Source organism: Eublepharis macularius, chromosome 15, assembly GCF_028583425.1.
Source record: "Eublepharis macularius isolate TG4126 chromosome 15, MPM_Emac_v1.0, whole genome shotgun sequence".
Classification (NCBI taxonomy): domain Eukaryota; kingdom Metazoa; phylum Chordata; class Lepidosauria; order Squamata; family Eublepharidae; genus Eublepharis; species Eublepharis macularius.
In genome coordinates, this window is record NC_072804.1 from 50,969,215 (window position 1) to 50,989,784 (window position 20,570).

At 50.8% G+C, this 20,570-nt stretch overlaps 1 protein-coding gene across 1 annotated transcript; it reads left to right on the top strand.

Moving 5' to 3' along the window:
* Positions 1-542: 542 nt before the first annotated feature.
* On the top strand, positions 543-20,059 carry LOC129343420 (sialic acid-binding Ig-like lectin 16). Its single transcript, XM_054999612.1, has 8 exons — positions 543-914; positions 3,563-3,690; positions 6,859-7,060; positions 10,625-10,767; positions 12,925-13,090; positions 16,306-16,441; positions 17,545-17,648; positions 19,586-20,059. The coding sequence occupies exons 1-7, from the start codon at positions 842-844 to the stop codon at positions 17,633-17,635; spliced, it is 939 nt and encodes a 312-aa protein (XP_054855587.1). The 5' UTR covers positions 543-841; the 3' UTR covers positions 17,636-17,648; positions 19,586-20,059.
* Positions 20,060-20,570: the final 511 nt, after the last annotated feature.

The window sequence follows — 20,570 nt, forward strand, 5'->3', positions numbered from 1 at the left end:
TGGAGCTTGAGAGAGGGCAAGGTTTGATGACGGGAAAGGGCTTCAGCGGCATATAAAGCCACTCCAAAGCTGCCAGGCGGACCGATCTTTGTAGCTGGGAGGATAGTTTTAGGTGGGTAGCCATGTTAGGGCTGCAACAGAACAGCACATTTGAGTCCAGAGGCACCTTGGAGACCAGCAAGATATTCAGGGTGCAAGCTTTTGAGAGTCAAAGCTCCCTTTTTCAGACACCCAAAGAAGGAAGGGAGCTCTGACTGGCCTCCAAGGAGCTACTGTACTCAAACCCTGCCGTAGTCTGAAGTCCTGCCGTAGTCTGGAGTCGACTGCAATTCCGGGCAATCTCCAGGCTCCACCTGGAGATTGGCAGCCCTTCTTCCAGCCTTCCCTGTTGGGTTTCGCGCCTGAACTCCTGCACCTCCCCCTCCCCTCGCTCTGCGCCTGTCGGGTCAGGAGCTGCACGAAGCGACTCAGCGCCTGAACTGGCCTCTCCGGTTTAGTTTGCTATTAACTTCCCCGCCCCTTTGTGGAGCCGCCGGCGACTCCTCTGCAGCTGCCAGAAGCCAGCTGTGGGTGGCTGGCTGGCTGCTGGGGGGAGAGGGCGGCTCTTCTGGCGCACGAGGCGGCGAAGGGACGGAGAGGAAGCGGCGCCTGGTCGCCCCGTTTGGCCCCCGCGCCCTCGAGCGGATCTGGGGCCCCCGCGCAGCGCGTGCGGCTGAGCGCTTCTCCTTTTGCAAGCTTTTTGTTTTCTGCACTTGGTGGTTTCCTGCTCCGCTGCTGCCCGCGAAGACTTCGAGCAGGAAGAGGCGAAGGAAACTTTCGCAGGACGCCAAACAGAGCGGCGATGGCGCAGTTCCCGCGGCGAGCTTGCCTGCTGGCTGCAGCCCTGGCGGTGACCCTCCGAGCAGCCTGGGCCGGTAAGTCACACCGCCGCTGGCTTTCTGGGGCCGGGGCGGTCTCGGGTTGCGGCCCTAAAACGGCTTTCGTAGGGGGATCGCCGCCCACCTCCCCAGCTCCGACTCCTGTGTTTCGAACCACCATTAACAGGTAGGGAGGCCCCTTTCCGTCTGCGGTAGAAGAGCAAGATGGGAGTCCAGTGGCAACTTAAAGATCAACTAGATTTCTCGGGTCTGAACTTTGGAGAGTTAAAGGTCCCTTTTCCAGATACGGTTAGAACCCTGCGTAGTCCCACTTCGAAATGTAACTGAAAAAACGAGCTTTGACTCTGGGAAGAGAGCTTTGACGCTCCCAAGCTCATACCCTGGGGATCTAGTTGGTCTTTAAGGTGCTACTGGACCCCAAATCTTGCCCGCCCACCCACGTTTGACTCAGGTCTTGACGCACAGGTAGATTCAGGTGGGTAGCCATGTTGGTCTGCCGTACAACAGCAGGACTTGAGTCCCGTGGCACCTTAAGAGACCAACAAGATTTTTAAAGTGGGTAAGCTTTCGAGATTCAAAGCTCCCTTCTTCAGATGTGAAGAAGGGAGCTTTGACTCTCAGAAGCTTATACCCTTGAAAATCTTGCTGGTCTCTAATGGGCCACTGGACTCAAATCTTGCATTCACAGGTTGTTTCAGGTGGGTAGCCATGTTGGGCTGCAGTAGAGGTGCACGGTTGGAGTCCTGTAGCACCTTTAACGGCCAACAGTGAAATCCTAAGCAGAGTTACTCCAGTCTAAGTCTATTGATTTCTGTGGGCTTAGACTGGAATAACTCTGTGTAGGATTTCACTGTAAGTTTCCAGAATGTGAGTTTTCCAGAGTCAAAGCTCCCTTCCTCAGTTACATTTAGTAGGAGGGTTCTAAATGTATCTGATGAAGGGAGGTTTGACTCATGAAAACTCACCCCCTGGAAATCTAGTTGGTCTTCAAGATGCTACTGGACTCAAATCTTACCGTTAACAGGTAACACTTTTCTTGGCATGAGGTTCAATGGTGGGGGAAGGGTTGCCTTCATATGTTCTGGGGTGTTTTGTTAAGCAGGGGAGCAGGGCCAGTAAATTTTTTAAAGTGGCAACTTTCTTTCCCGGCCCAGGCCCAATTTCCATGTGAAATGGGGGTTGAGAGCATTTGTAGGAAGGTGAATGGGACAGATCAACATGAAAAGGAGTTGTAATGGGTTAACTACTCCGCGTTGCTGTGGCACAGGAAGTGACCTTGCATATCTCAGACAACAATGACAAACAAACCTGGCTTGAATCTTATGTCTGCCAGGAACTCACCAGGTGGCCTTTGGTGCCGAATTTCTTTCTCCGCCTTTTGGATAAGGGGATGGTGATCCTACATGGGTTGTATACAAAGGCCAGGCATGATGATTACTGGGATTGTTGCCCAATTAAAAACAATCGAAGTCAATCATACTGATTTTGGTTGATGAATTAACTGCTTAATGACCTGATTCTATCTGCAGGCATTTGCGACCTGATTCTATCTGCAGGCATTTGCATAATAGGGAAAACAACCCTGCTAAAGGAAAAAAGTAAACTCTGCTTCTGGACTAGGTATCATGGCAGGCATCGTCTTAAGGAGAGGCATTCCGTCAGGTTTTCTCTCCATGGGAATGCTTCTTTTAAGATGGTTGCTGCCGTTGTCAGTTTTATAGGCCATATTTTAATTTTTTTATTTATTCTCTTCATTTATACCCTGCCTTTTTCTCCCAGTGATGACCTGAACGAGCTTACATTGTTCTCTTCTCCTTGCATATCTCAAACAACAACAACAAACAAACCTGGCTCAATGGGAATGCCTCTTTTAAGATGGTTGCCGCCATTGTCAGTTTTATAGGTCGTATTTTAATTTTTTAATTTATTTACTTCATTTATACCATGCTTTTCTCCCCATTGCGGACCTAAATCAGCTTACGTTGTTTTCTTCTTCATTTTATCCTCGCAACAACACTGTGGGGTAGGTTAGGCTGAGAGTGTGCTACTAGTCCAAGATCATCCACTAAGCTTCCATGCCCAAGTAGGGATTTAAATCTGGTTTCCCAGATCCTACTCTAACCACTGCTCCACACTGGCTGTCGGTATCTGCTGCCTGAATAATTGTGTCTGTGCGTCCGTGCGTGTGTGTGCACATCACTGTTTTAGTCAATCAAAGTGTTTTCCGTGGATTAATTTACCAACTGGCTGAACTATGCAACCTTATTCTTTCTAACGGGCATTCTGGGCCTCGGGCCTGCCTCGCTCTTTCTTCCTCCCCAGCCTTTGCCAATGCATGGAGAATAGCTGTAGGTATTCCAATCACATTGCGCATGCAGAGAGACATTCGCTTCGTTTGTCTTAGGGTCGAGCAGGGACTTTGAAAGAAGAGCCCCCATGGGTTACTAAAATTAAACACAGAGAATAGGAAATAAGGTAAATAAAAGAAAAGAAGCGACTCCCTGCCTCAAAGGTTTGAAATCAAGAAATATGTAAGACAGGGGAAGTGTTTTGGGAAGAAGCAAATGAACATAAGCCTAGGCTCAAGTGAGAGGGTACTGGGGCTGTTTCAGTATAGGGATGGCGGACCGGTTAGCTCAGAGTGTTGGGAAATGGCAGAATGCATCTCTTGCTCATAATTTTAGGGGTACCCACCCTACACATCAGTACCCAGGAGGGTCCTTTTCTCGAGGGCAGCAACGTGACTATGGAGTGCCTGACGGATGAAGAAGGCGAGGATTTAAGTGGATTCTTCTTCCAGAAGTACAACAAGGTCAGTTGGCATGCCCACAGGGCAAAGCTGTCTCTGGCAGCCAGAACTGGGGACCGCTTAAGGGTTACCAACCTCCAGGTGGGGCCTGGAGATCCCCCAGAATTACAACTGATCTCCAAACTACAGAGGTCCTTTGCCCAAGAGAAAATGGTTGTTTCAGAGGTGGAATCTATGGCATTTTACCCACCCCAAGCTCCACCACCAAATCTCCAGGAATTTTCTAAGCTGGAGCTGGCAATTCTGGAGAGCTTAAATAAGTAACCAGTATTGAGGAGGATTGCTTGGTCAACAAAGGAGCTGCTTTTATGTGACCCAATGTTTATTTAGTGGCAACACTCTGTTGGGCAGACAAGACGTAACACCTCTGAGATCAGTAACCTTTTTTACAGTCATTCCCAAAGGATCCTGGGAACTGTAGTTCTGCCAGAGGGGTCGGTGAGTGGGCTACAGATCCTTAGCAGAGAATTTTTAGGGTCCCCTCAAGTGCCAGAATTCTTTGGGCAAAAGCATGACACGTCAAAGTGGTATAAACTAGATACGGATGTGTTGCGTTGATGGACAAGGATGGTGGGCGAGGTCAGAGATGGACAGTCCTGTGACAGGACAGAAGAGTTTAAATTGGTTTGAAACGAGCTTGGCTGTAGTGGGTTTGGGGTTGCCACCTCCAGGTTGGGACAGTTCTGGAGATTTGGAGGTGGAGCCTGGGAAGGGACAGTCCACCCTGCAAAGTAGCCGTTTTCTCCAGGAGGACTTATGTCTGTCGTCTGGAGATCAGCTGTAAGTTTGGGAGGATTTGCTAGCAAAGATGGAAGATGTGGATGAATGGAGGCAGGGGTGGTAGTGGAAGACTGCTCCGGGCATAGTCTAGAAGGAGACTTGAAGCAGATCAGCCATAGCTTGGGTGCGCAGCGCATGCTTTGCAGGTTCCAAGCCCTGTTTTTGACAGCGCTGCCAGAAGCAGAGGTCGCCAACATTCTTGAGCCCGTGGGCACTTCTGGGATTTTGAAACAGGATAAGTGGGCGCCACCACAGAATGGCTGCTGTGGGGCGCAGTCAACCACAAAATGGCTGCTGTGCAGGCAGGGCCAATCCCAAAACATTGGGAGATTCCACAAAACATTAGGCAGTTCCAAGCCAAACATCCTAGCAAAACAAGAGGCAGGCATTTTTGAATGACTGTGTCAGGGCTTGCAGTGGCCGCCGCTGGGCGGGGTGCTGCACGGTCTGCTCCTGACATCAAAGGGGGGCCAGGGATTCTGCAGGACCCTGCTCTGTGGAAGGAGGGGTGGTATACATCACCCAGACTCCCTCTCAATCCACTCGCTGGCCTGCTCAACCTGTGCCACTCACCCTCTTTGGTCTCTGCCATCTCCTCCTCCTTCATCCACTCTCCTCCTAGCCTTTGCTCTCACCCTGCTCTGCTTCCACTCCACACCATCACTCCTTACTCACACCCAACCCCCCCCCCCCCCGCCAGCTTTTATAGGGCCTTCTCTCAGCACCCCGCCCTCCTTGCAGGTCCTGCCTGCCAGGCCACACCCCTCCTTGGCCTCCCAGCATTGGCCTGGGCTGTCTCAAGCTGCTGCAGCTGGGGTAGCTGGCTGGGCTGCCTGGATCAGCAACAGTTGCGTTATGTTGGCTGGCTGCCAGGCCTCTCTGGCTGAGCTGATTACTGAAGGTAGGCCCAGCTGTGGCCCCTTGGCTGGCTGCCCAGCTCTGCCCACAGAATGCTTTCAGCAGCTCCACCTGGAGGGGCTTGGTTGTGAGCATCTCCTGAGCCAGGCTGCTGTCTTCAAGCCAAGGTGGAGGCTGGGGCATGGCTCTGAGCTGCTGTGGCTGCTTCTCCTCCCTGCCAGGTAAGAGCTCTGTTTGGGCTGCTGCTGGGCCCCTATTCCCCCTGCCTTGGCCCTTTCCCTCTGGCCTGCTTAGCTCCCTCTTCTCCCCCTGGAGGGTGGGACTAGCTGGTCTCTCCCTGCTCCCTCCAGCCCCCTGAGGCTTTGGCCTTTCGCCCCTTCCCCCTGGAGTAGGCAGGTCCTGGACCTGGTTGCTGGCTGGGGCGGCAGGGCCGCTGCCTCCCGGTTGCCTCCCACTGTTCCTTCCTGGCAAGTCTGGGGGCTGGGATGCAGACCCCGGACAGACTGGTCCTTGCAGATGCATCCTGTGCCCTTGTAAAGAACCCCCCTGGATGGGGAAGGTGGAGGAAGGTTGGGATTGACTCTTTCTTCAAGGAAAGCCACGCCGTTTGGTTTCACGACATGACCCCAGAAAAACATTTCCAAGCCCAAAGATACAAGGAAGACCATATCTGCAGCTAAGCCAGGGAAATGCTCAGCACTTTTCTAGTCTACCAGTTTGTAGGGAGCTGCCCGAAACTCCCTGTTTTCTTTTTCTCAGTTTCACGCAAGATCTTTTGAATTTTATCTCCGAGGCTCTTGAAACAAACAGGGGCCAGGTGACCCATCAGAGGGCACCTCGGTGCCCTGGGCACAATGTTGGGATTTGCTCGCTTAAAGAAAAGATCTCTAGACTTTAGTGAGTGGCTACAAGCGAGAGCAGACATTGCAGGACTAAGCCGACCAAGGATAGGGAAGATCTTTAAAATCAATGGTGCTCAGGGGAAGCAATTTGGGCTAAGCGCTAATCAGTGCCTCCCAGTGGCCACTCGGGAACTCTGTGCGGCGGGATATGGAACCGAGACGTTGAAGGGTAGTAATGACCAAACGTGTGTGCGCTGGGATATTATGGCCCGCACAGCACATAAATCGGCACCAGAAGACCTGTGCCAATTAAGGGATCCTTATTCGGGCACATCCTCCTTCCTCCTTGAGACTCAACGCCTCTGCAGAAGTTATTTCAGGCCACTTCATGGCTATTGGAACCTCTTCTGGAGTCATAAAGGAAAGAACCCTAGACAGCTTCTGGGCTGCGGTAATTGCCGTGGCTTCACTCAAATGTGTATTAGCAGTCACAGAACAGCCCTGAAGCATACTTCAAGCCTGTAGCGCTCTGGCCGTGCTCCTGTGAGTTCCGTCATGCTCAGATTGGCGCTCCCAATGCTGTTCCCAGTCAGGATTGCATGTAGGCCACAGGGGACCCGAGACTGCACAGGGCAGTGAAAATTGTGGGGGTAGTGAAAAATCACGAGGTCTCCCTCTTCTCCCTTTGCAGTGGCTGCACACCTGGATCTCTCTGGACTCCGAGACTCAACTGCGCTGCTGGTTTTATGACGTCTCTGTGAGCCACGAAGAGGGGCGCCTCCTGCTGAGCATCAGCAACCTGAGATCCTGGCACACCGGGCCCTACCGCTGTGCCAGTTCCAATGCCACCGGCAACGCTTCCACCTCCACAGCACAGGATCTACAAGTGGAATGTACGTGGGGTTTTCTTCTTGCGGCCACCGGCAGGCGATAGAGACGTGGTAAAGAACAGATGCTGAGGGCTAGGATCTTGCGGCATTGCTGTTCTTGCCTCTAGATGTTAGCAGAGAGAAAACCAATCCCACTGATCTATGTTCGTGAGCATAGACTAGGGTAATACAGCAGTGAGTTGAAGGACCAACACAAAGGGGGCACAAACTACTTGGTTTTCCCAGGGCCAGTGGTGAAAGCAAGACAAAACCTTTCCAAGAAATCAGGGCCGGATCTAGCGCTCCCGGCGCCCGGGGCAATGCTTGCCGGCCCTCGCGCATGCTCCCGACACGGCGTGATGATGTCATTTTGATGACGTCATCACGCTGCGCGCCGGAGGCAGCGCGGGGGGCTGAGAAGCTGCCCGCGCCATTCGCTTCAGAAGCGAATGGCGTGGTCGGCTTTGCAGCCTTCCACGCTGTATTTCGCCTGCCCCGTGGGACAGGGGTCGACCGGCTTGCCGCGCGCCCTCTGTCCTGCAGAGCAAGCAAAAGGCAGTGCGGGGGGCTGCGAGGCTGCCTGCGCCATGCGCCTGCCCCGCGGGACAGGGGGCGGCCGGCTGCCCCCTCTCCTGCGGGGCGAGTGGCATGGGCGGCTGCTCTGCCCTTTGCCTGCCCTGCAGGACAAGGGGTGCGCTGCAAGCCAGCCGCCCCCTGTCCCGCGGGGCAAGCAAAAGGCAGCGCGGCAGCCTGTGAGGCTGCCCGCACCATGCACCTGCCCCGCAGGACAGGGGGCGGCCAGCTGCCCCCTCTCCTGCAGGGCAAGTGAATGGCGTGGGCGGCTGCGCTGCCCTTTTCCTGCCCTGCAGGACGGGGTGCGCGGCAAGCCAGCCGCCCCCTGTCCCGCGGGGCAAGCAAAAGGCAGCGCGGCTGCCCATGCTGCCACCTGCACGCTCTGGGAGCTGCTTCCAGTGCCCCCTCCCTGGCGGCGCCGGGGGCAGACTACCCCCCTGCCCCCCCTCTAGACCCGGCCCTGCAAGAAACACCTATTTGCACCATAATCCCCCCTCCAGAGTACTTTTCCCATCCCCTGGGCATCTGCAACCTGTTCCCATCCCTTTAGAAGCAAGGTGAGGCTTGATGCCCTCCCTCCATGCAGGGTGACTGGTCCAAATGCCACCATTATACAGAAGGAGGTTAACGAAATACTAACCTTTGGCCTGAGAGTCTCTCTACACAAGTCGTCTTACATGAGGACGCTCAAGTGTAGGGAGATGCAATGTTAGCCAGGAAGTGTAGTTTAAAAGAACAGAGCCTAAAGCTCTGTCAATTCCACTGCTCTACACAAGGGTAATTTTAAAAAGCAGAACTGGCGGAGATCGTTCTTCAGAGGGTTTGTTAATTTCATCTTTGCCTCCCCAAAGGCTCTGTCAATTTCACCTCCCCTTTGGGGAGGGGAAGATGAAATTAACAAATCCTCTGAGGAGCGATCTCCACCAGCTCTGCCTATTTAAACTACCCTCCTGTAGAGAGTTGAAATTGACAGAGCCTTTGGCTCTGTCTTTTTAAACTACACTTCCTGGCTGACATTGCATCTCCCTACACTTGAGTGTCTTTGTGTAAGATGACTTGTGTAGAGAGAGTCTGATTGTCCAAGCTTCCAGATAGTCCCTGTTTATACCTTCCCGCATTTTCCGTACTTGCAGTTCTCTCGCTGGTTTATCTGCTGGCTCCACTGTTTCTGGCTTAGGATCTGTTTGCTGTTCTGGGGCAAACAGGCACCTCTCCCTAAATGGATGCAGGGCATAGAGCTGTCTGGATAGGATCCAGCAGATACTCAATGTTTCTGAAACTTTTTTTTTAAGTTTATTATATTTTTTGGCAGTACTCTTATACCCTACTAAACTTAGCATAGAGGCTTTCAGATACTGAATGAATTGTGATCTCAGAGGTGCCCAGATCAAACCAGTTCTGCCAAAAACTTTCTAAAGAGCCAAAGCATATCGCAAAGTTGCTGGCACTATTTACAGATAGTACGGATTCTGCCTTATTTATTTAGTACATTTTTTATTCTGACCTCCTCCAAAGGATTCAGAGCAGCAACGTTGTTCTCGCTCCATTGTTATCTTCACAATCAGGGCCGCATTAACCTATGGCTAGGCCCCTAGGTATTTTGGGCCCTCTCTGGCACTTCAGTCTTTCACCCCACTACAGCTGCGAGCCTGACCCTGGTACGGTAGGAACTAGACCGCAGCACGTAGCCCCTTATCCCTTTTGAGGGTCTCCTGAAGAATTCTATTCTCGATATTTGTATTGCATGAGTAGAACTCTTCCGGAAAGCACATTTCGGGGCTATAATCATTCAATACCGTAACATTTTGAAGTGAATTAAAAATTTACTATTTATTAAAAATATATAATTTATGGATAATTTATTAAATATAAGAGACAATTTGTTTCACCTCAATAAGAAGCAGTTAATTATCTTATTAATAGAGGTTATATTAGAGAATCAATTAATTGTCATTTATGTAGGGGTGCGACTCAGCAAAAAAAATTGGCGGGCCCCTAGTCCCTGTGGGGACCCTAGTAGGATTGCCAGCCTCCAGGTAGTGGCTGGAGATCTCCCGGAATTACAACCAGTCTCCAGGCTACAAAGATCAGTTCACCTGGAGAAAATGGCTACTTTTGGGGGTGGTCTCTATGGAATTATGCCATGCCAAGGTCTTTTCCCTCCCCAAACCCCGCTTTCTCCAGGTTTCACCCCCCCCCCCCGAATTTCCCGACTTGGAGCTGGGAACCCTAGCCCCTGGGCTTCGGCCTAGTCAGCCTTATGAATACTACGGCCCTGCTTACAATAACCCTGTGAGGTGGGTGAGCTTAAGCGTGTGACTGGCCCAAAGTCACCTGGTGAGCGTCACACCTAAGTGAGGATTTGAACTTGGTTTTCCCACATCCTAGTCTGACACTCTAACCACAGTACCACATTGGCTCTTACATGTAAATAGTCATTTCCTCCGTGTAAATTGTAGTTCTCTAAGTTTGAGGCTCAGGATCTCTAACAGCAAATGTTTAGCTCCCCCCCCCCCCCAAAATTACTTCCCAGAGTTCTTGCAGCGGAGGAGAAGCAGGAAGGAAGACAGTTGGACTGGTATAAAGCCAATATATGTTTGTAGTATCAGCCCACCTTTGAAAATAAGTTTCTGGTAGGTGGCCATGTTGGTCTACAATAGGGGGATTTAAGAGACCAGCAAGATTTCGAGGGTGTAAACTTTCAAGCGTCAAATCTCCCTTCTTCTGACACAGGGAGGAGTGGAGAGCTCTGAGCCTTTATACCAGTTAGGAGGTAGGTGAGGTGAAGCAAAGAAGAGAGTTGCAATGAGGTATAAAGGCTCAGGGATCTCCACTCCTCCCTGTATCTGAAGAAGAGAGCTTTGACACTTGAAAGCTTACACCCTGGAAATCTTGTTGGTCTCTGTGGTGCCGCTGGACTCAGATCCTGCCGACCCGTCTTTGGTTTACTCCGACAGCAGCAGAATCTCAGCCACAAGAATCTGAGAATGCTATGAATGCTTTCTCCCCGCACAGATCTTCACAACATCTTCCTGACTCGTTCAAATACCTGGTGTGGAACCATTGGAGACACCATCACAGTGCTTGAAGGTGCCGACCTGGAACTTCTCTGTTCGGCAGACGCCTCGAAGGACCCGATCTATGAGTGGACCCGGGAGGTGAGACCCAAGGCATTACGTGGAGATACACCCAAGAGATTTTGTCCCTAATCGAAAGCTGTGCAAAATATTCGTCTGTCTGGTGTTTTGGTAGAACGTTCAAACGTGGATGGCCGGGGGAATATTCCTTCAAAATCTCACCTTGTTCACTCAGCCACCTGCGTGCTGCCACGGCTTCACTGATTTGCTCCCGCTATGACACTTAAAAAATGGAAAACCCTGGGTTCTAGGGTTGCCAGGTCTCTTCACCCTCCGGGCAGGAGGTGGAAGACCTGGCACTCACATTTGTTGCTGTCTTTGTGCGCACTCCCAGGCGACGTGATAACGTCACTTCCAGGAAGTGACATCACGCAGGGCCTTGTGCCGCCTCTGGGAGAGCTCCATTTGGGGCCAAATTGGGCCTGTTTGGGGCCTAAATTGGCCCCCTGTGAAACACAGGAACTCTCCAGGGCCCTCCCCGCAGCACTCCCACGCTCCGCTGCGAAATCGGCCTGCTGCAAAGTGCAGGAGCACTGCCGGGTGGCATGATGGGTCCTGGAGTGCTCCCGTACTTTGCGGCAGGCTGATTTCAGCCCCCAAGGGTCCAATTCAGCCCACTGCAGAGCACAGGAGCATTGCGGGGAGGGCTCTGGAGAGCTCCTGCGCTTCACAGTGAGCCAATTTAGGCCCCAAACAGGCCCAATTTGGCCTGTTTGAGGTCCAAACTGGCCTGCTGCAGAGCACAGGAGCACACAGTGCTGCCAAGGAGCACACCCTGGGAAGCATGTTTCCCCGCCTTTTCCCCCCACTGGCCAAGTAAGCAGGAGCAGGGGAGGCGGAGGGTAGGAGCAGGGACTCCCCTGTCCCCAGTGCGGGGCTGGCAACCCTACTGGGCTCCCTTTCCCATCCTCAACTGGGCTTACATCAGGACTCGGAGCCTAGAAAAAAATAAATAAATAAAAATGACTTGAAGGGGGAAAGTAGGATTTATAACTGAGAATCAGCTAAAGCAGTAGGGAGAATTAAGCACAGACGCTGCTGAGAATTCCTTGTTTGCTTCATCATATACAAAACGTTCGTGCCAGAACATTCGTGGCTAACACATGATTTTGGGAGGTGAGGAACCCTCGGGCTTCATAGGGGTGAGGCTGTTGTGAATCTGACTAAGGAGAGGATTTCTGTGTTCACGCAGACTCAAACCCAAACACTTCTCCTTTGAGTAGAACTCCCACAATACTCCATCCACCTGTGGGCAGAGGAAGGCCTCCTTCGTGCCACTTGCCACTTCCCGCCTTGAATTTCTGGCTTGCTTTCATTCCAGCTTGCATTCATTCATATGATCCAAGCCGCTAATTTTAAAGACACTAAACTGACTGGTCAGTGCTCTGACATTGATGGCCGTTTTGAACCTGAAATAACAGTGCTGTGTAGTGGTTAGAGTGTTGAACTAGGATGGTTTTAGGTGGTTAGCCATGTTGGTCTGCAGTAGAACAGCAGGACTTGAGTCCAGTGGCACTTTAGAGACCAACAAGATTTTCAGGGTATGATCTCAAGAGTCAGAGTCCCCATGTCTGGAGAAGGGAGCTCTGACTCTTGAAAGCTTACACTCAAATCCTGTTGGACTAGCATCTGAGAGACCCAGGTTCGAATCCCCACTCTGCCATTTAAGCTCACTGGGTAACCTTAGCCAGCCATGTGCTCTTAGCAAGCGTTGTTGTGAGGATAAAATTGAGAAGCAGAAAATTATGTAAGCCACTTTTGAGTCCCTGTTGGGGAGGAAGGCGAGGTATAAATGAATAAATAAATTAGTTAATTAAGTTATTGGGAGCCAAGCATTTGGCTTGTGTTGGTTAAGAGCGGCAGGACTCTAATGTGGAGAGGCAGTTTGATTCCCTGCTCCTCCGCTTGAAGCCAGCTGGGCGACCTTGGGTCAGTTGCAGCTCTCTCGGAGCTCTCTCACCCCACTTACCTCACAGGGTGATTATTGTGAGGATAATAATAACACACTTTGTAAACCGCTCTGAGTGGTCCTCAAGTTGTCCTGAAGGGTCGAATCGAATGTTGTTATCTGTCACAGCTAGCTCCCCCCTCTCCCCAAGTCCCAATATCTGAACACGATTCTTCTTCCATTCCCACCCGGATGTCATGCTCGGCTCTAACGGATTTTTCCTCCCACAGGGCGACGATTGGGTTGTGGCGTCCAACTCCCTAACTCTCCCCAAGGTGAACCGGAAGCAAGCAGGAACCTATAACTGCCAGGCCCGGCACCCCACTTTGCCCCAGCTGACCAAAACCAAGTCGTTGCGCCTGTTTGTGGAGGGGAGCGAGCGTGGCTTTACACTCCGTGAGTAGCAGCTGGTCTCCGTCTGGCAGGCTATTTGTTTGGGGGGAGGGGCACAGTTTAGACCCTGAAGCACCTTAGACTGGCTCTTTGGCTCTTCGCCCCCTTTCCTACTGGGGCAAGGCACCAGTCCCCAACAAGGACGCCTTTCTCTATTTCCTTTTCCCCATCATTCCTGACACAAAACCCACCCCGTTTGGGGGTTGCCAGGTCCCTATAGCCTCCTGCCAGGAGTGGGTGGGGAGACGTGGCACTCACTTTGTGGCATCAGTGTGTAGGTGTTCGAATGTGCGCTGTCCAGCGCGTGCGTGATGATGTCACACACACACACCAGGAAGTGATGTCATTGCACCAACCATGGGAGTGCTCCTGCATTCTGTGGGGCCGATTTGGACCGTTTGGGGCCCAAATCAGCCCCAAACGAAACACAGGAATGCTCCCGCAGCCAGTGCAACGACATCACTTCCGTGTGTGCGTGTGTGTGTGACATCATCGTGCCTTGGGAGCATGCACTCAGCATGTGCTCCTGGGGTGCCTGCTGGTGGCAGCCAACCTCCAGGGGGCTTGCCACCTCCTGCCGATCGTTGGTAGATCAGCGGGCAAGGGTGCAAACCCCCAGGCACCTGGGAACCCTTGCTGCAGGTTCATCAACAGTATGCTCAAATAGAGGGGCCATGTACAGAGTAGGCCCATAGCCAGACAATTTGTCACACAAGGGAGCATGAACGCATGGGGGGGGGGGAGGCTAGAGTTGCCAAGTCTCCATCATCCTAAACCCTGAGACTGATGAGGTAGGACCTGATGATGTCATCTGATGGATCCAGTGATGTCATAGGGCTGCCAACCTTCAGGTGGGGTCTGGAGATGTCCCAGAATTATGGCTCATCTCCAGATGACAGAGCTCAGTTCTGCTGGAGAAAATGACTGCCTTCGAAGGTGGACTCTGTGGCATTATACCCAGCTGAGGTTCTCCCCCCCCACCTCGCTCCTCAGGCCCCACTCCCCAAATCTCCTGGAATTTCCCACTCTTGAGCCGGCCAGCCTATGGGCTGGTGCTGTCAAATGGAATAGTTGTATTAGCGTTAGTACTAAGGATGTGACCAGATGGTATCTGTGTATAGTCACCGTCACATGCCTTTGAAGAGCTGGGCTGTTTACCAGACTTGGAAAAAAATATTTTAAAACCACATGGAAATTAACTGTGTGCTAAATGTGATATGTAGTCAAGCTTTTAGTGCCTTCCATCTCCAATTTATGTATGCCAAGAGCCGACGAGTGAATGGCATACTGCACATGCTCAGAGGCACTCAGTCTTTTACTCAGGCAACTTAACAGCAAGGTGGATTTCATGTAATGGTTAAAACCCAATGTCAGGCTAATGGGGAATTTTTTCTGCTCTTCCCCTCTCCCCTAGCGGCAAATTTCCCATGAAAACAGAGAAGCTAACCCCTAAACAGCATAAACCTCATTCAGGTTTTCTGCCTAATATTTTCCCTTGTCACTGCGAACATTAAAAGAGGAGAAAACTATTGTATACTTAGCAACAAATCCCCCGACTTCTTCTAACGCAGTGGTTCTTTCAGTGGTTCTTTTTTAATGACACCAGGAAATCCACAGCAGGCAACTTGAAAGAACAAAAAAATACTTAGCTAAGACTTTTCCTGGTTCCTATCCATCAAGGCCCAGAAGTGTCCTGGCCCAGCTTATGCAGTCGAGCAGCTGCCCTAGTGAACCTGTTTGTCCTCACCCATGGCAGCGTTCTGGTTAGGCTGTTGAAGAAGCAGTGCATGACAACAGCAAACACGACAAAAGCAAAGAAAGGAAAAGGGCTGAGCTGATGAGCAGGAATGCAGTCAGGAAGGGCCAGAGTGACTCAGCTTCTGCCGTCTTGCAGTTTCCCTGCCCCCATTCTGTCTCGGCCATCCAGACAGAAACGGTTTACACATTTTACTTTATGTCTCTGCAACGAAAAGGGCAATAGACTTGCCTTTTGAAAAATTGAACACTGGAAATTCAGTGGTGGGGCATGATATATCCTGGGAGGGGAGCTGCCATCAAATGCCCCCTCCCATAGCTACAAAGACAGCATGAGATTGAACACCAAATGCAAAGAACAGGGATGGACCTCTCTTTTGTGCCTTGGGTGTGTGTGTGTGTGTGTGTGTAGAAGCATCTGGCTACCTATTACGGTACTTTTGGAGTGGACCAATTCAGAATGGCAGGTTCTTGTTTTGAGGTGTCTGGCCCACAACCATAAGTTCTCCCTCCCTTGAGCTATGAGAAATTCGTAGAAGTCTACACCACTCCCAATTTATAGCATCTTTGTAAAAAAAAAATCCATATATTATTTACCATGTTGTAATTTGAGAAGGACTGATCTCTGTGTATCAGCCCCTATAGCAATGTCGACTTCCAAGTGGGGCTGGTGACTTCCTAGAAGTGCAACTGACATCCAAACTACAGAGATCAGTTCCCCGGGAGAAAATGGCTGCTACGGAGGGTGGACTGTATTTCAGTACACCATACTTGGGTCTCTCCCTTCTCCAGGTGCCACCCCTAAATCTCCCGGAATTTTCCAGCCTGGAGTTGTCAGCCACATATCACTTGTGTTGCTGGATGACCTTGGACTTAATCAAACAAAACCTAAAGTTCAAGACTTTGAAAACCATGGAATGCAGCCCAGTCTTGATTAATTTGTGCCCTTTTGGTTGCAATGGATTTTAGCCATGACTAACCTTGGTTGGGTTTCAAGTTGGTAGCTGTGTTGGTCTGTGCAGAAGAACAGCAGGATTTGAGTCCAGGGGCACCTTAGAGACCAACCAGATTTTCAGGGTAAGGGTATGAGCTTTAGAGAGTCAACGGTCCGATCTGAAGAAGGGAGCTTTGACTCTCGAAAGATTGTGCCCTGGAAATCTTGTTGGCCTCTAAGGAGCCACGGGACTCAGATCCCTCGGTTGGGTTGTGCCTTCTGAATTCTGCAGGTTTTAGACAAAATAACTCTTTTCTGACCTGTTTCACAAACTTCCCAAGCCATCTTTCCCAGACGTCTTTTCACCCAATTACCACCCTCGAAAAAAAGGAAAAACAATGAAGAGGGAACTTCTGGGTCAAATGGGAAACCCTGTCGATGTGAATGGATGCCTGCTGCCCTCTGCTGGAGGGGATGGTGCTTGCATGCTGGGCTCTGCCCTAATGACTCTTGACTCCCTCCTTTGCAGAATCCGTGCTGACGCAAAGCACCCCGATGCTGGCCCTAGCAGTGGCCGTGCCAGCGGTGCTGCTACTACTGGTGGTCCTTGTGTTTGCCATCCTGATCCCCCGCCACCGGGCACTTGCCAAGAAGAAAGCTGCCCCGTAAGTACTTTGTGGGATCGGGCCCCTTTGTGGGTCTTGGAAGCAGTGGGCTAGATTCCGCAGATCCCTGTCCTGTTAACAGAAGTGCGTGCGTCTTAGGAAAGACTCTTTGCACCAGAGGAAAGTGCCTCCCTCAAACAGAGCAGAGCTGCAGGATCCAACCTAGTTGGTCACATCTGGCATGTAGATAGGGTTGCCAACCTTCAGCTGGTGGCTGGAGAGCTCCCGGAATGTCAGCTGATCTCCAGGTGACAGAGATCAGTTCCCCTGGAGGAAATGGCTGCTTTGGACAGTGGACTCTGTGGGATTATAACCTGCTGAGCTCCAGTACCTCTGCAAACGCTGCCCTCTCCAAGCTCCCCCCCTCCAAAATCTCCAGCTATTTCCCTACCTGGAAATGGCAACCCTACCTGTAGAAGATTGGCCATTGGGGAAAGTTGTCGTGGATTAATAGCCTAAGATGCCACCTCTCCATGTGAGGTGCAGTGTGTTGCCACTCCCTGTGAAGGATGTGCACAGCACAGCATTGCCCCACACAAGGAAGGATGTGCTTTGCTGGCTAAACAGGCTCCTTCCTTCCTTCCTCCCTTCCTTCCTTGTGGGTGGTGCTTTTTCCAGTCCCCTTTTTTTCCTCCCAGTTCGCCTCTGGTGTTCTGACTTGGAGAGACGGGCTGAACTGGCTAGCCTGCTGGATTTCTTTTCAACCCTACAGTCAATATCCACAGAGGATTTTGCTCTTTTTTTTAATAAAGTGATGGAGGAAGCACTTTTTCTTCCTAGGTTGCACTGAGGCCAGCCCTGAGCCAATTATTGTTTGACTTGGGCCAGGGGGTTTTAATTAGCTTGGTGGAGGCCAATTCACACATTCTCGTTCCAACCACCGGATAAACTACATGTGTGAAGCAGGGATGGCTGATTAATCTCTGGTGCCACGGAAGCTTGGTGCTCTCAAACCTAATCCTTTTCAAAAGGAGACACTTCGCACATCCAGCCGAGCCCTTAAAGCGACGAACCATGAATGTGTGAATCGCCTTTTGGAGAAAATCAAATCTCTGTTGTCGGTGTGGTATGAACGCAGCTCTCCTTTTCTGTTTGACATAAAGGGAAGATTCTGGCCAGCGTACTCCCATCTATAAAGGGAGCCTGGAATCCGTGCCGTCTGCGGTTGGGGATACACACCCTCTTGTGCTGTAATCGGGATGCACAGGTAGGTGGAACTGCACAAATTGAATCTTGTTGGATGTCCTGGGACAGCGACACGCACTCAGCCTACTCTATCTCACAGGGTTGTTTTAAGGATCCGATGGGGAAGAGGAGAAATTTGCAAGCCACTTTGGGTCCCCATTGGAATGAAAATGGGGTATAAACAAAGTAAATAAATACACACATCTGCCCCCCTCTTTCCGAGATCCTGCGGAGAGAGCATGCTTAATCTCAGCGATTCCTCACATTTAGTATTCTAGGGAGGATCTAGGTAGCGGCACAGAGTTCCCGAGGATCTCTGCGGGGAAGTCTTGCTTCACGATGTTTCATGCTCTGTCTTGTGAAACTTCCCTATCTAATGACCGTGTAAACATTCCCCAAGGTGATTGAAGAAAAATAACACAACCACAGGATTCAGGCAATACAAAAGACAAGGTCAGACCAGACAGAATGGTGAGAAATCCAGGCTAGGACTTTTGGCACAGTTTATCTTTGTGAATGGTAGCTACAAGAGGCCATATTCAGAACAATGCTGTAACATACAGTAATGGAGTTTAACATGTCTCCTCACATTGTTTTCCTGACCACAAATCCCCCCTCCCTTAACACTGCTACCAGTTTGATGTAGTGGTTAAGAGCGGCAGGACTCTAATCTGGAAAACTGGGTTTGATTTCCCACTCCTCCGTTTGAAGCCAGTTGGGTAACCTGGGGTCAGTCACAGCTCTCTCTGAGCTTTCTCAGCCCCACCCACCTCACAGGGCGATTGTCGTGAGGATAATAATACACTTTGTAAACCACTCTGAGTGGGCATTAAGTTGTCCTGAAGGGCAGTATATAAATTGAATGTTACTAATATTTGCCCCATTGGGGATAATGCACAGGTATAACCTATACATTTGCCCCACAATGGGGCAAATAGCAGCTCGGGGAGCCGTTTGAGGTTGAGAAAATGGCATGGGAGGGGTGAAATCAGTCCTCCTTCACTATGATCCCGATACGTATCAGGTCCTCCCCGGCTGCTGCAAAGGAAAAACACACTGGACATCCGGTTCTCTCCAGTCTCTCGTCTGGTTTTATTCTTGTGTAGGCACTTATGCACCATGCATGCTCAAAGATCGTTGCAGCTGGGGGAATATCTGTGGCATCACCTACCGCCTCCAACCCCAGTGCTAGTTGAATATTTCCTTGGGGTACCTCTCTTTTCCCCCACCTCCCTGGAACAATTCTGGTTCAAGTATTAATTCTGGGCACAGCAAGTCTCAGGAACTTTGCAAGGTTATTAATAAAGAACTGTTGAAGAAATTAAAGATGATACCTTAGAGGGTAGCCCCCACAAATTCCAGCTCGTATTTGAAACTCTCCAGTTAGATGGTAAGGTTACAACGTAGAAACCCTCTTGTGTCTATGGGCAATGTCTAGCCTTGTTCTCTGCTCCAGTTGGAAACGGAGAACTCGCATCTCGCGTTGGGACCTGGACTCTTTGGGTGTCCTGCTGAGAGCGGTCCGAAAGTTACGGCAGGATTTGAGTCCAGTGGCACCTTAGAGACCAACGGGATTTTCATGGTATAAGGTTTCGAGAGTCAGAGCTCCTGTTGGTCTCCAACGTGCCACTGGACTCAAATGCTACTGTTCTATTTGCAGACACAACACGGCTACCCAGCTAAAAGTCTCCAGGCAAAAGTTATGGTGGTAGTTGTACTAACACTTCGAACCCCCACTCTGCTGTAGAGTTCAGCAGGCAAGCTTGGGCATAACCTACCTCACAGGGTTGTTGTGATAAAATGGTATATGGGAAAGTGGGGGCTGGGAAAAGCCGTAGGCACATAGGCCGCCCGTAACTCCTTGGAAGAAGGAGGTAGTAAAAAAAATGTTAGAGAACAAATGGTGTGTTTTGTTGACGATATCGGCAACCTGTGTTTTTCTTTTTCTTTCCCTCTTAGGGTGAAACGGAGATTTTGTTTTGTTTTTGTCTTGGTGTCGCTTCCAAGATCCGGTTTCTTCTGAAACGATGGGTTGGCATTGTCAGCAATACACAGCGACTGCTTCTTTTCACCTGTGCGCGCAACTGGGCTTTTGTACCTTGGTTGGAGGAGGAGAGAGGAACTCTCGGGGTCAATGGTGGGCGGGGAGGAGGCTGGGGTCAGATTCTATTTGCCTGCCGGTTCGCCATTTCACTTTGCAAGGGTGAAATTTTTTTTTACTTTCCGCACTCAGATCTTCCTTTGGATGGGGGCCTGTCCTCAAAGTATTAACCCTTTCCTGTTCAGATTTTAAAACGTTGACTTGTGTAAAGAACCAAAACTCAAGGGAGAGAGAGCGCCAGAAGACCTTCACACTGGAACGTATTCTTGCTGTAATTATTTTTGGCTGGCGTAAGAGGAAAATTGGTAGTAAAGAGTTAAAACTCTCCAAAAGCTCCTTTCTTTTCAGGAGGGGGAGATCCGTGTGATTCAGGGGGAGGGGGTTCTTTGAAAATCCCCAAGGAGTAAGGATGAGTAGGCAAAAAAGGGGATTATGCACGCAATGCTTCTAGGGGTTGGAGGGAGGTAAAGGCACAATATTGCGGGGTGGGGTGGGGTGAATCACTCCAGAGGGCAGGGTTAGGTGCCACTGTGTGTGTTGGGGGGGGGGGACCCGCAATATACCAGGTCCAGTTTTGCACCATGTGTGTGTTTTTCCTGAATGGGAAGTGAGACACAGAGTTAACCTTAGTCTGGGGAGCCTGTGGTGGTTCTTGGTGCTGCCCCCAACTGTACAGCGCACTGGATTCAAGAGTCGTCTCCTCCCCTGGTTTTCGAAGTGCTTCGTTGTCTCTACCTACCACCGCCCTCCTCTTGTCCCTTTGGGACCATCCTGTGCCACCAAATTTTGTCCTGGTGTGACCCAAAGCTGCAAACTAAGCGTGGGAAACATCTGTGGGTGTCA

What these genes read in the sequence shown, in the direction of transcription:
- LOC129343420 (XM_054999612.1), top strand. Translation starts at nt 842, where the DNA reads ATGGCGCAGTTCCCGCGGCGAGCTTGCCTGCTGGCTGCAGCCCTGGCG. An exon ending in TCTATGAGTGGACCCGGGAG is followed by an intron (nt 10,768 to 12,924) that starts GTGAGACCCAAG and finishes TTCCTCCCACAG; the next exon opens with GGCGACGATTGGGTTGTGGC. An exon ending in GCCAAGAAGAAAGCTGCCCC is followed by an intron (nt 16,442 to 17,544) that starts GTAAGTACTTTG and finishes TTTGACATAAAG; the next exon opens with GGAAGATTCTGGCCAGCGTA.